The sequence below is a fragment of the Sinocyclocheilus anshuiensis genome, unplaced genomic scaffold (assembly GCF_001515605.1).
Source record: "Sinocyclocheilus anshuiensis isolate Anshui unplaced genomic scaffold, SAMN03320099.WGS_v1.1 scaffold930, whole genome shotgun sequence".
NCBI lineage: Eukaryota > Metazoa > Chordata > Actinopteri > Cypriniformes > Cyprinidae > Sinocyclocheilus > Sinocyclocheilus anshuiensis.
Window position 1 is genome coordinate 336501 of NW_015539900.1, and position 12798 is coordinate 349298.

Sequence of the window (12798 nt, forward strand, 5' to 3'; positions counted from 1 at the left end):
AGTAGTCCGATTTAAATTATAATTACACAGATTTGAAAATTCCGTTGGCTAATTACAGGGCCTAACGTTAACCCAACTGATGGAAATAAATAATAACTGAACTTGTAACAGTTTTGTTGCAAAGCACAATATTATGGTGAAATTAGATCTCGTGTTTGTTGAGTTAAAACCAAATTATTGTTGTATAAGCATAGCAAGCATCATAGCAAAAAGGCTAACAAACTTAAGAGTTATACCCACCAATTAACATTAGCCCTTCATTCATGACATGGATACCGTAATAATCATACAGAGAGAACATAGTTGCATACCTTTATCTTTTGCTCGTTTCTCCTCTTCTTTTCTTTTTTTTCTAAATTGGGCACCTGATGGCTTTGACCTTTTCCTGTCCATCTCTGTGTTTATTTGGCACTCGACAATCAACAGATTTCCCATCCCCCCAACACTGTCACTCACGACCAGAAGTCAAGACTAAACCAATTCACCTTGGTGACCACATAATCGTTTTGTATTACCTATTTTTATTAGCCATTTCACACAATTCAGAAAAACAAAAATGTGCAGGAACTATAGGCCTGTATTTATAATATTATGAATGAAATGTGCGTTATTTGGAAGAAAGTCGAGGTGTGACTGACTTTAGCCCACTAATTCCATTAGAGTATTGCTCTATACAGTGGATCCCCCCCCTCCCCCCGTCCGTTCCATTTGGGAGAGACCCAGAGGTCAACTGTCCCCCGCGCCGCGCGCCGCTCCCCTTTCCCCTTCTCACACAGCTTCTGTGCACAGCACCTTCTCAGCAAGCAGGGACGCCAATTTGCCAATTCCCCACACAGTGAAATGATAGATAATAGAAAACCGCTTCGCGGCGGCGGCACAGAGGAATTTTTTTTTTAACTGCTCGTGCCGCCCCCCATGTATCATGAAAAAATGCCGCCCCGGGTGGCTGCCCGGTTCGCCCGTGCCAAAAACCGCTACTGTTTGCTAGTATCTTGCTGTAACTGCTTCATATAGTAGTTGGGGTTAAGCTTTTAAGTAAAGGATTTTAATTACTTATGCACACACTTACACTACCATTCAAAATAGATATGATTGCTTGACTGATTGACTGATTGATTGATTGATTGATTGATTGATTGATAGATAAAGAAATCCATTCTTTTATTCAGCGAGAATACATTAAATTGATTAAAAAAAAGTTAATTGCAAATTGTTTAAATATATTAGGGGTGTAACGGTACATGTATTTGTAACGAAAATTTTTGTACCGAACAAATACAGAATTTTTTTTTCTGGAAATTCAAACAATAAATGGCGTTTTTGACAGTCTTGGATGTGGCATGACAGATCGCAGTATAAACGCCTCGGAGAGCCGCTTCTGGTACAGTTCAGAAACGTGCTGGCACAAACATTGACTAGAGCGGCCGCGATCAGCTCTGGTGTAGTGCCGAAATTTGCACCCTGCCAGATTATGCACCCACCTAGTATTGTTAGGTTTAGGAGTAGGTGTGGGGGTGGGGTTAGTATTAGGCAATCAGGTAGCGACTACAACGAGGGGGTGCATAATCTGGCAGGGGTGCAGAATTCGGCACAACACCGGTTCCCGTGTCTGAGCCGTAACGCGCTGCAGACTTGTGCAGTGTAAATGGGGTCCTTTCTAACGGCAGAGCGGAGCGCCAGTGAACGTGATCATTTCTTCCTCTGTACTACTAGTTTTAACGCGAATAAACATGAAGGAGCATCTCATGTAATTGCTCAATCAGTGTTTCAACCGCGGAAAGACGTCAACAAAACAGCTTGTAAACAAAATGTCACGCAGCATTTCATTTACCTCAGCAAGTCATCAGTGTCCACAGCTCGTTAGTTCACCAGAGAAATGAAGTCTAGAGAAGAGCATTTCGCGAAATATTACATTAAATACTCATTATATTTTACTTTATCTGTTAGTCTTAATTATTTAATGTATGTTTATTTAAAGTATGTTTAAATTAATCTGTTATGAAACATGTTATGACAGCCTCTATGTAATTGAATATATTTTAACAAGTTCATTTAAAAACTGCATAATGTGCAATTTACATGTTTGCATACATTTTTTTTTTTAAGTTGAGTGTTGGTTATTATATTTAAAAATAAATAGTAATTAAATTTAAGTTTGGGTTAAGTTAATTGTAACCTTATAATGTAAAAGGGCTCCCTATAGTTTAAAGCATAAACTGAGGTAGAAGAACATTTTAATTATAACAATGTATTTAAAGAAAGAGCAGCTTGTTCAGTAAACCACTGTTGATTTAAAAAAAAAAAAAAGAAGTTTAGTTTTTTCCCCCTGCTGTACTGAAATCATACCAAACCGTGACGTTAAAACTGAGGTACGTACCGAACCGTCATATTTGTGTACCGTTACACCCCTTATATATACATATATACATATTTATATACATATACATATATACAGTGTTGGGAAGGTTACTTTGGAAATGTAATAGGTTACAGATTACAAGTTACCCTATGTAAAATGTAATATGTAACTGTTTCAGTTACTTTATTAAAGTAATGTAACTGATTTCACTTGATTACTTTTTGATTACTTTTCTAAATTTCTATTGTTTTCAAATTTTAATTATTTTGAAACATTTAAAGCAGGCAGGGTTAACGTTACAGTGGTACTCAACACTGATTACTAAAAATCCTAATACTGAACACGAGTCATGTTTTTCCACTACAAAAATGACCCATGCTTTTATTATAGTATTCACGAGTTCACGCTTACATATAATTAGCTGAAGTATGGTAATGCATATTTGGCGTGCTGTCCAGAGGGTTCTGACAGCGTTCGGCGGGAGGTCGAGACTCATGGCGTCGGACGGCTAAGCCTCGCCAACCGTCGAACGGAAAGTAAAGTTATGTGGCCGGGAGACTCTTGCCGACGTCCGACGAGAGCTCAATACTCACGGCATCGAACGGGTAAGCCTCGCTGACCGTAGGATGGAAAAGTTAAGGTTGTCTAGCTGGGAGGCTCTCGCCGACGTCCGACGGGAGCTCAATACTCACGGCATCGAACGGGTAAGCCTCTCCGAACGTAAGACGGAAAGGTAAAGTTGTCTGGCCAGGAGGCTCTCGCCAACATCCGACGGGAGCACACAGCATCGAATGGGTAAGCCTCGCTGACCATAGAATGGAAAAGGTAAGGTTGTCTAGCCGGGAGGCTCTCGCCGACGTCCGACGGGAGCTCAATACTCACGGCATCGAACGGGTAAGCCTCTCCGAACGTAAGACGGAAAGGTAAAGTTGTCTGGCCAGGAGGCTCTCGCCAACATCCGACGGGAGCACACAGCATCGAATGGGTAAGCCTCGCTGACCATAGAATGGAAAAGGTAAGGTTGTCTAGCCGGGAGGCTCTCGCCGACGTCCGACGGGAGCTCAATACTCACGGCATCGAACGGGTAAGCCTCTCCGAACGTAAGACGGAAAGGTAAAGTTGTCTGGCCAGGAGGCTCTCGCCAACATCCGACGGGAGCACACAGCATCGAATGGGTAAGCCTCGCTGACCATAGAATGGAAAAGGTAAGGTTGTCTAGCCGGGAGGCTCTCGCCGACGTCCGACGGGAGCTCAATACTCACGGCATCGAACGGGTAAGCCTCTCCGAACGTAAGACGGGAGTTTTCACTCGCCGACAGGTTTCGCGAAAATCGCAGACAAATGCCTGAAATCGGAGGCAAATCGGTGCTTGTTCACGTGAGTGGCAATCACACCGTGTGAATTATCGAAGATGCTGACCCGTGAAATATTTGGCATGCTAAATATCTGGAGCTGTCGGCAATGGAATGTGAATTGCACCAGGAGAACCCCGCCGAAAAATTTGTGTTTTACCCCCCGAACGCGAATTTCACTGGGGGACCCCCTCGAAAGCAATTGGGCTATTTTCAGACTAGTTTTGAGTAGTAATTGGGCGGGTTTTGTAGCGAAAACCTGGCAACCCTGCACCAGACAGAGCTGTCGATCGGACGGGCATGCTTCGCCGGTAGTCAGATGGAAAGGCCAAGATTTGCTTGACCGGAAGGCTCTTGCGGCATTCGACGGGAGTTCGATACTCACGGCACGGACAATGCATCTGATGGGAATTCAATACTCACGGCATCAGATTGGGTGAGCCTCGCCAGTAGTCGATGGAGAAACATATTTGCTCCACCGGGAGCGCTCTTGCAGCATCTGTAAGGGAATCCAATGCTCAGAAAAATTTCGAGCGAGGCGAGTTCGGGGCCTTGTGAACTTTGCTCGAAATATTGGCTGCTCTGCTGGAGTAGATTTGGGAGTGAAGTTGTCTGATTGCTGGGAGACGAATAACTTTGATAGTACAGATCCGCAGTGTCTGGCAGAGAACGAGCAATCCTGGGCTGGCAGTTTGCCCGGAGAACCGAAAAAATCCCCAGTATAGGTCTCGTCGTTTAGATGGGAGAAGCTGAGTCTGAGATATAATGGCAAAAGGTGCAAACCGAATGCTGATAAACCGTCAATGGATAGAGGTAAGTCAGCTGTATTTATATCAAGGTGTTGATTAACTTGAGTGCGCTCCACCTGTGTTAATTAGGTTAAGTATCTGACGCGCTCCTCCCGAACCTTGTTAATAAAACATAATTAAGTAGGCCGCTGTAACAAGCAGCATGATGGGAAGCGAGGGCAAGCTATGACGTGGAGATGGGCCAAAAACTTGTCTGAATGGTGATGGATCTGATAAACCATCTGTTGGTTCCAGGAAAATACTGCTTTTGTTACTCTATAGTTTACTAAAATTTGAGTTTTAGTAATTGTTTACATTTCAATACTAGCAAACGTGCTTACAAGAGAGCAGATAATATCCTTATATAAGTGACACAAACTCTATCCTGGACCACAAAACCAGTCATAAGGGTCCATTTTTAGAAATACGTGCGCCTTGCCAAAGACATAAGCTTGCCTGAATAAATAAGCTTTCCATTGATGCATGCTTTGTTAGGATAGGACAATATTTGGCCGAGATACAACTATTTATGTATTTTTTATCAAATAAATGCAGCTTTGGTGGGCATGAGACTTTTTCAAAAACATCATACCAACCCCAAACTTTTAAAGTGTAGTGATTTTTTAGTTTGTTTGTTTGTTTTAGAATAGAATAGAAAAAATATAAATCTTTTGCAACATTATAAATGTCCTTTCTCTTTTGTTTAATATGCATAAAAATTCATGGATAATGATTGATAACTTATTTCTCTCTCTCTCTCAAAAAAAAAAGTAGTGTATCTAACACTGTTAATCTGTGCTGTTAGCATCCAGTGATTCAGGGCTGAAACCATCATAGACATTGAGGATGCCCACAATATTCAAATTAGTGGTCAATTGTGATTTTTGTTTTTTTGGAGACAGCCATGGTGAATTAGTAAATGTATCCTGACACTTAATATAAAAGTTTTTTGTCCTTATACCTGTTTCCATTCTAATCTTTTACTCTTTACTGTTTACATACGTTTGTCATGCATCTATATTTGTAAGTTCGAGTGGATAAAAGCATCTGAGAAATGAATAAGTGTACTTTTCTCGCTACAGTATCATCATGTATCACCACCTACAAGAAGACTCCTCCGCCGGTACCTCCTCGCACCTCCACCAAGCCCTTCATCTCCATCACGGCCCAGAGCAGCACTGAGTCTGCGCAGGACGCTTACATGGACGGTCCCGGGACGCGGGGCGAGCCCGTCCTCCACTCTGGCCTGAGCAATTCCACCGAGAGCATTGACAGCATGAAAGCGCTGACGGCAGCCATCGAGGCGGCCAACGCTCAGATCCACGGCCCTGTCAGTCAACACGTCTGCAACAGCACCGTCACTATCAGCACTACCCCTCCCTCTCCGCTGCCCATGCCCATGCCTGTGCCCGTCCCCATACCCATACCGACCCTGGAAGACGTCCGCAGGGATGTGCTCAGGAAGAGCAGGTGCCTTTCTATTGGCATCCAGGTGAGTGAGATTCAGAGTTGTTCTCATTGTTTATTCATCTCCTCAATGCTGCTGAGATGTTCCTGCTGGCTATTAGAACAAGATTTCGTTGTAATATCCACTATAATGTGTTTATCAGGTGTCTGTACACAAAATATATATTCATACAAGTTCAGTGTTTCCCGAGCTGGTCTTTTTATTTCTGTAGACAAACCCACACAGGGTGAGCTGGAGATTTGTTTACTTCTCCCTGAGGTAGATGATTCTTCAAATGACTGTGGAGGTGGCAGGTTTACTGTGTGATGTGTTTAAACAGGTGGATGGGCCTGAGGACCAGGAACTGGAGGACCAGTCCAAGTTTCAGTCAGTGGGGATTCAGGTTGAAGAGCACGGGTGAGTCTGTGTGTGCTTGTGTGCCCATAAAACAACTGGTTTAGGAACAAATAGAGTCACTTTCACTTTAGTAATACTATAAAATATATTTACTATTTATAAATAGCTTTTTATTGAAGTATATATAAAATGTAATGTATTCCTGTGTTGGCAAATCTGAATTTTCTTTAGCCATCACTCCAGTTTTCAGTGTCACGTGATCCTTCAGAAATCTTTCTAATATGCTGATTTGGTGCTCAAGAAACATTTCTTACTATTATCAATGTTAAAACAGTTGTGCTGCTTAATATTTTTGTGGAAATCTTTTTTTTTAGGTTTTTTGATGATTAGAATGTTGAACAGCATTTATTTATGCATCCTTGATAAATAAATGTGCTAAAGTAATTTCTCTCTCTCAAAAAAAAGTATATCTAACACCGTAAATCTGTGCTGTTTGTTAAATTAGCATCCAATGATTCAGGGCTGAAACAATCATAGACATTGAGGATTCCCACAATATTCATATTAGTGGTCAATATTGATTTTTTCTTAACAAACGAAAATAAAATATTTCACATTTGGTGACTCCATTCTTTTATACTTGGCTACAACATTGCAGTTATGGGTCATTATGCTGACTGTTACATCAACAGTTTCCAAAAAATCCAAAATTAACAATAACAAGTCCCGTCATCATCTGCTCTTTGTGTCCGTTACTGCTCCATTTCCTCTCAATTAATTATCTTGGTCTAAAATGTGTCTGATCTGTGTGTTTTATCAAATTGCTTCAATCTACAGATGAATGCAGTGGTTCAAAGTTCATATTGTTGCTTTCTGAAAAGTATTGTTTATCCTCTTCAGCTGTTATATTGCATGCTGCATATGGCGAGAGAGTGCATTAAAATCAAGGATTAAGAAACTCTGTATTATGGAGACACTTTCACTTTATTAAACTTATTGAGCAGGGACAGGATTATCCCAGAGCACTAAAGCTGACACACTATGGCTCTTCTCAAAACTGCCTAGCTAGACAGTATTTTTAGGCACCAAAGACATGCTCCTGATGTCGCAAATTGTAGACAACAGATTATGCGGCCTAATTTTTGCCTAAATTTGAAGTACCACTACATGGGTTTTTTTGAGGGGGTGGGGGGCTTTCGATAAGGCAATCCCTCAACTAAAGGAGAGTTTAAATGTTTATTATTTCATTACTGAAAAGTGTTGACAGGAAATAAGCTTTAAAAGATGCATCATGTTTGCTACATCATTTTATTAAATTTTCACTAGCTGTGTGCTTTAAATGAGTCTCTTTTGCAGGTCACTTGAGTGCTGCAATTTGTCTGCCAAATTAATGGCTGTTAATGATGTTTGTGCCAACAAGAGCATCTCAAACAAGTTCATTTTGTGGTATACATGATGTCTATGTAGACAGAACCTGTGACTACTGCTTATGAGTCAGTGGCATATAAGAATACTTGGACATGATAATGAAAAAAACTTAAAATAATAAAATAATTTTCATAGTTTTATTGAATCATTATATTTAAATAATGATTTCTGTATAATAATGATAATGGTTTATGTCCTCCAAAATAGCTAAATTAATATTAACACAGAAATTGAAACCATTTTCTTCATAGAAGAGTGTGCGGTCACTGTATGTATGAGTTGTGTTTTTATCTACATTTGAATGAAAACTTTCTTTCTTTTTTTTTTTCATGGGCTCAGTCACCGGCGGTTCAAGCGCTCAAACAGCGTGACGGCAGCGGTACAGGCTGATCTGGACACTCCGGACTACACGCCAGCTGACTCTCCTGTCACAGATTTCCCCTCCTCAGGCTGCTTGTCACGGCAGTACTCGCGTGATGCAGCCACCTCCACCGTCAGCATCCAGGGCTCAGGGAATCACTACCACGCCTGCACCTCAGATGAGTATGAGGACGTTGGCTTTGATCCCTCCATCCTGCCTCCACCTGACCCTTGGATCGATAGCGTAACGGAAGATCCCTTGGAAGTCGTGGGCCGCTCAGTGTGTCAGCGTGACGGCCGCTGGTTCCTGAAGCTGCTGCAGGCAGAGACTGAACGTATGGAGGGCTGGTGCAGGCAGATGGCGCACGATGAGAAGGAGAACAAGCTACCTGATGAAAGTTAGTGTTTGGTTTACCCATAATGAAGTCTTCTAGTAGGCCAACCGTCTTTAAAGAAAGTAAAATACCTTTTGTTAACATTCTAGTTAGTTTTGTGTTCTGTGTATTGTTTTAGTGCCCAATAGGCATGTGAAAATAATGACTTTTTAAGCTGTATTAATTTACAGCAAATTAAATATGGATGATAAAGGATGCAGAAATTTTTGCTGAAATGGCACATGCAAAAATGCAACAACTTTTTATTGAATTAATTTCATCTGCATTGAAGTAATCTGCCCCCTGCTGGACGTCCTGGTCCTCACAGTGTTTTCATGACATCAAACCTATATCTGTAGGCTCTCCTAATTTTAATAATCATAATAGAGCTTAATAGATGTTTTTTTTTTCAAGTCTCAGAAGGAGCAGAATTCTACTTTTCTATTGCTCTAGGGCTGTTTCTGATGCTCACCTGTTTCGTTTTTGTGTGTGATGTTCAGTCCTGGGGAAGATCCGCAGTGCAGTGGGAAGCGCACAGCTGCTTATGTCCCAGAAGTTTCAGCAGTTCAGGGAATTGTGTGAGGAAAATCTGGTGAGTACTAGTAGGAATGATGTAGTAAACGTTTATTTGACCGAATCAACTTATACTGTCAATTGAAGCAGCATTGAACTGACTTGAGGTGAGTAAGACACTGTTTACAACTGTTTATAGCTGTTTTGAAATTGATTAACTTTACACTGTTATTGAACTCAACTGAAGCAACTTGAGCTAAGTAATCATGCTATTGTCTTTTTAGTGCTGCTTTACAGCATGAGGAAGTGATTCTGCTATTTTCCTGTTTATTACTGTGAATCTGCTTTGAAACAGTCGGTATTGTAAAAAAAAAAAAGTGCTATAGAAATATAGGTGACTTGACTGTGGTTCAGAACTTTGGGGTCAGTAAGAGTTTTCTCTTTAAAGAAATTAATACTTTTATTCAGCAAGGATGCATTCAATTGATCAAAAAAGTGACAGTCAAGAAATTTATAATGATAAAATAGATTTATATTTTTAAAAAATGCTGTTCTTTTGAACTTTCTATTTATCTAATTCATCAAAAAAGACTGACTGCTACAAATTCACCTTTGTAATCACATAAATAAATTACACTTTAAATACATATATTAACAAAAATAGAAAAACTTATTTTAAATTGTAATATTTCACAATATAACTTTATTACTGCATTTTTAGTAAAATACATGCAACCCCAAGCTTTTGAACAGTAGTGTATCTTCAAGGCTGTGAATCTTTGGAAACGAATGGAACTGTGGGTTCCTTTGCACCTTTGCAAGCACAATACCAGGATGGACACACCAGCTCCAGAGAAAACAGATCCATCGAGGCCTATCAGATGTTTAGACAGCACAGCTAATTCTTATAGTTCCACTTTTGTTCCTTCTCTTGGCTTAACAGGACCCAAACGCTCACCCACGGCCAGTGGCTCAAGATCTCGCAGGGTTCTGGGACATGCTTCAACTTTCCATTGAGAATATCAGCTTAAAGTTCGATGAGCTTCACCAGCTCAAAGCCAACAACTGGAGACCCCTCGACCCCCCCGAGAGAAAGGTACAACAAACTTGTAGAATCAGTACAGAGTCATTGACAGAAGAAGAATAAGAATGCAGACATGCTAGCTGCCTGATCGCAGGGCAACGTTGCGTTTTTGTTTTGTTTTTTCATTCATGTGCATGGTCTGTTGCTTCTGTAGTGTGATATTAAGTATTCAAGTGTGGGCACTGGCAATAACAATCCTCCAAAATCCACAATATTATTTAATATATTTGACGTGTTGCTGTTGTCTCCCTGCGGCTCATGTGAGTCTGTTGGTCTAATGTGACTGTGAATGTTTCATTCACTCTTAATTTCCTGACATCCTCTTCATGTTTGCTTTGTTTGTTTGTTTGTTTGACAGTGAGCTGTTTTCAGAAGTCATTCCATCCGGCACGCACCATGGGGGCAGCGGCCCCCAATCTCTCACCCCCGCCGGGGCGCTCTCTTACCGCACGCAGTCGGCCGCGGAAGCGTTAGCACCGCTCCGTAATGTTAGCCGCGGCTGGCCTTAGCGCTGTCTGTGTGCAGGTGTGCCATATTGCTGTCTCCGCTCGTCTTTCTCCTCCCGCTGCGGCGGCTAACTGACTGTTTGTCATCCCTGTTCAGGAGAGAAGGCTGCCTCCCCCAGTGCCAAAGAAACCCCCGAAAGGCCACCCTCCCCTGGCCAGAGATCGCTCGCTGGAAAGCACAGAGAAGCAGCGTCAGGAGGCACGCAAGCGTTTGATGGCGGCCAAACGAGCCGCTTCGGTACGGCAGAACTCGGCCACAGAGAGCGCAGACAGCATCGAGATCTATATACCTGAGGCCCAGACCAGATTATGAAACTGCCAAATGCCAAAACACACTCACACACGAACGCCCAAGTGCAGAAATCCACCGCGAGCACAACACGTCACACAGATCTATATTTGCCTGATGCTAAGATCACTGTATATTAGGAGCGACATACACCAGCACCATGATAGCACAGTAGTAGTAATTTGACCTTTCATTACTAAAACAAATGACATCCAAGATAGATCTAAATCATATTTCTATGACCCTTAAGACTTCAGGACAAATGACTTGTTTAATTTTACACAAATGAAAACGAGGCTGTTTTTTTGGGAAAACTATTTCAGGGTTTCTGAAAATCAGTACGTCCTGAACGTCCAGTGTTGGAAATTATCGAGGGACATTAGTTTTGTACTTTTTTCAGTATGAATATTCAGATTTTTTTTTTTTTGAGAAGCAGCACTGCATAAAATATTAAGAATTGTTTTCATAGTTAGTCTTGAATATATACTACCGATCTCTTATGCTCACCAAGGCTGCATTTGTTTGATCAAAAATACAATTAAAACAGTAATATTGTGAAATATTATTACAATTTAAAATAACTGCTTTCTAATTTAATATATTTTAAAATTCATTTATTTCTGTGATGGCAACGCTGAATTTTCAGCAGTCATTACTCCAGTCTTCAGTGTCACATGATCCTTCAGAAATCATTCTAATATGCTGATTTGCTCCCCAAGAAAAAAATGTTTTTTGAAGAATTCTTAGGCAAATCGAAAGTTACAAAAGCAGAATTTATTTGAAATCGAATCTTTTGTAACGCTACAGATGACTTAACTCTCACTTTGGATCAATTTAAGGCATCCTTGCTGAATAAAAATATTAATTTCTTTCAGAAAAAAAAAAGAAAAGAAAAAATAACTTGCCCCAAGCTTTTTTGTCCTTGAACACTGGCTAATTTTTTCACTTGTTTTAAAGATGTTTACACTTAAAATCTGGTGAAAAAGTGAAAGAATATGCCAGTGCTTTTACACAAAGTATGCTAGTATTAAAGATACATTATGTCTTATGCAGTCTTGCTTCTCAATTCATCTTGTTTCAAAGATTTCTATATAGTTTTACTAGAAAATATGACAAAAATTCTCATCTCATCAAGAATATGACTTTTGCAGTGTGTAATTATATACTGCTGGATATACAGCAGAACTGTCCCTCACAGCCACGCTTTTATTTGTGTCAAAATCAATATTTCTACCCTGAATAAGATCTATGACTAGATCATTCACACGCACTATTTGGAGCTCAGCCACTTTATATATCCTCTTTTTCATTTTTATGTATGTGTGATTACATACAGTTTGTTTGTAAACACATAATAGACATGGTTACACATGCACACGTGCATAACAACCTCTCTCATTCACCGTGTAGATAAATATGAGCATATACACACGTATATACTTTATCATTTAACAGTTCTACACAGACTTAACACAAATAATAAACATAAGCGCATTCACTCTGAGTGGAACAGGCTGGGTGTTTGTAATATAATCTGTCTGTATCTTTTTCCTTAAGAGTTGAAGGAATGTTATAACAGGTTTAATGTTTTACTTCTCCAGTCCAGTACTTCAGACAGTTCCATCTGTCTTTCTCTTTCACACACTGTCTTAATCTGATGATCTAAGAGATGTGGTCATAGTGAATTATGTTCCTAGCCATGTGAAGTAGATAAACCCTCTCTCTCTCAGTCCCTCTAGGAAATACTGTATTCTGTTGTCTTTTAGCATTTCTGTTTTCTCAGAAGAGAAAACCCGCTTCTATCCCTGCCCTTTTTTTTTTTGTCGCACAATTGGAAAATGATGACCACATAACAGGGTATTTTAAGCTAAAAGCAATACTCATAAGAAATTCTAATATTACTACATTATTTTGATGTAGAGATTCTGTAAAACTGATGCA

General features: G+C 40.3%; 1 protein-coding gene and 1 long non-coding RNA gene across 2 annotated transcripts in view; both read left to right on the forward strand.

Annotated features, from left to right (window-relative positions):
- Positions 1 to 742, forward strand: part of LOC107686021 (uncharacterized) — a 25088-nt gene extending 24346 nt beyond the window's left edge. The window contains exon 3 of the long non-coding RNA XR_001634016.1: positions 6 to 742. This is a non-coding gene — a long non-coding RNA (uncharacterized LOC107686021). The remainder of the gene's footprint in view (positions 1 to 5) is intronic.
- Positions 1 to 11289, forward strand: part of LOC107686064 (disks large-associated protein 1-like) — a 57388-nt gene extending 46099 nt beyond the window's left edge. Inside the window, exons 7-12 of the mRNA XM_016482903.1 lie at positions 5582 to 5991; positions 6287 to 6363; positions 8071 to 8489; positions 8966 to 9057; positions 9922 to 10074; positions 10666 to 11289. Coding sequence (XP_016338389.1) covers positions 5582 to 5991; positions 6287 to 6363; positions 8071 to 8489; positions 8966 to 9057; positions 9922 to 10074; positions 10666 to 10881 — 1367 coding nt within the window. The 3' untranslated portion in view covers positions 10882 to 11289. The remainder of the gene's footprint in view (positions 1 to 5581; positions 5992 to 6286; positions 6364 to 8070; positions 8490 to 8965; positions 9058 to 9921; positions 10075 to 10665) is intronic.
- Positions 11290 to 12798: the final 1509 nt, after the last annotated feature.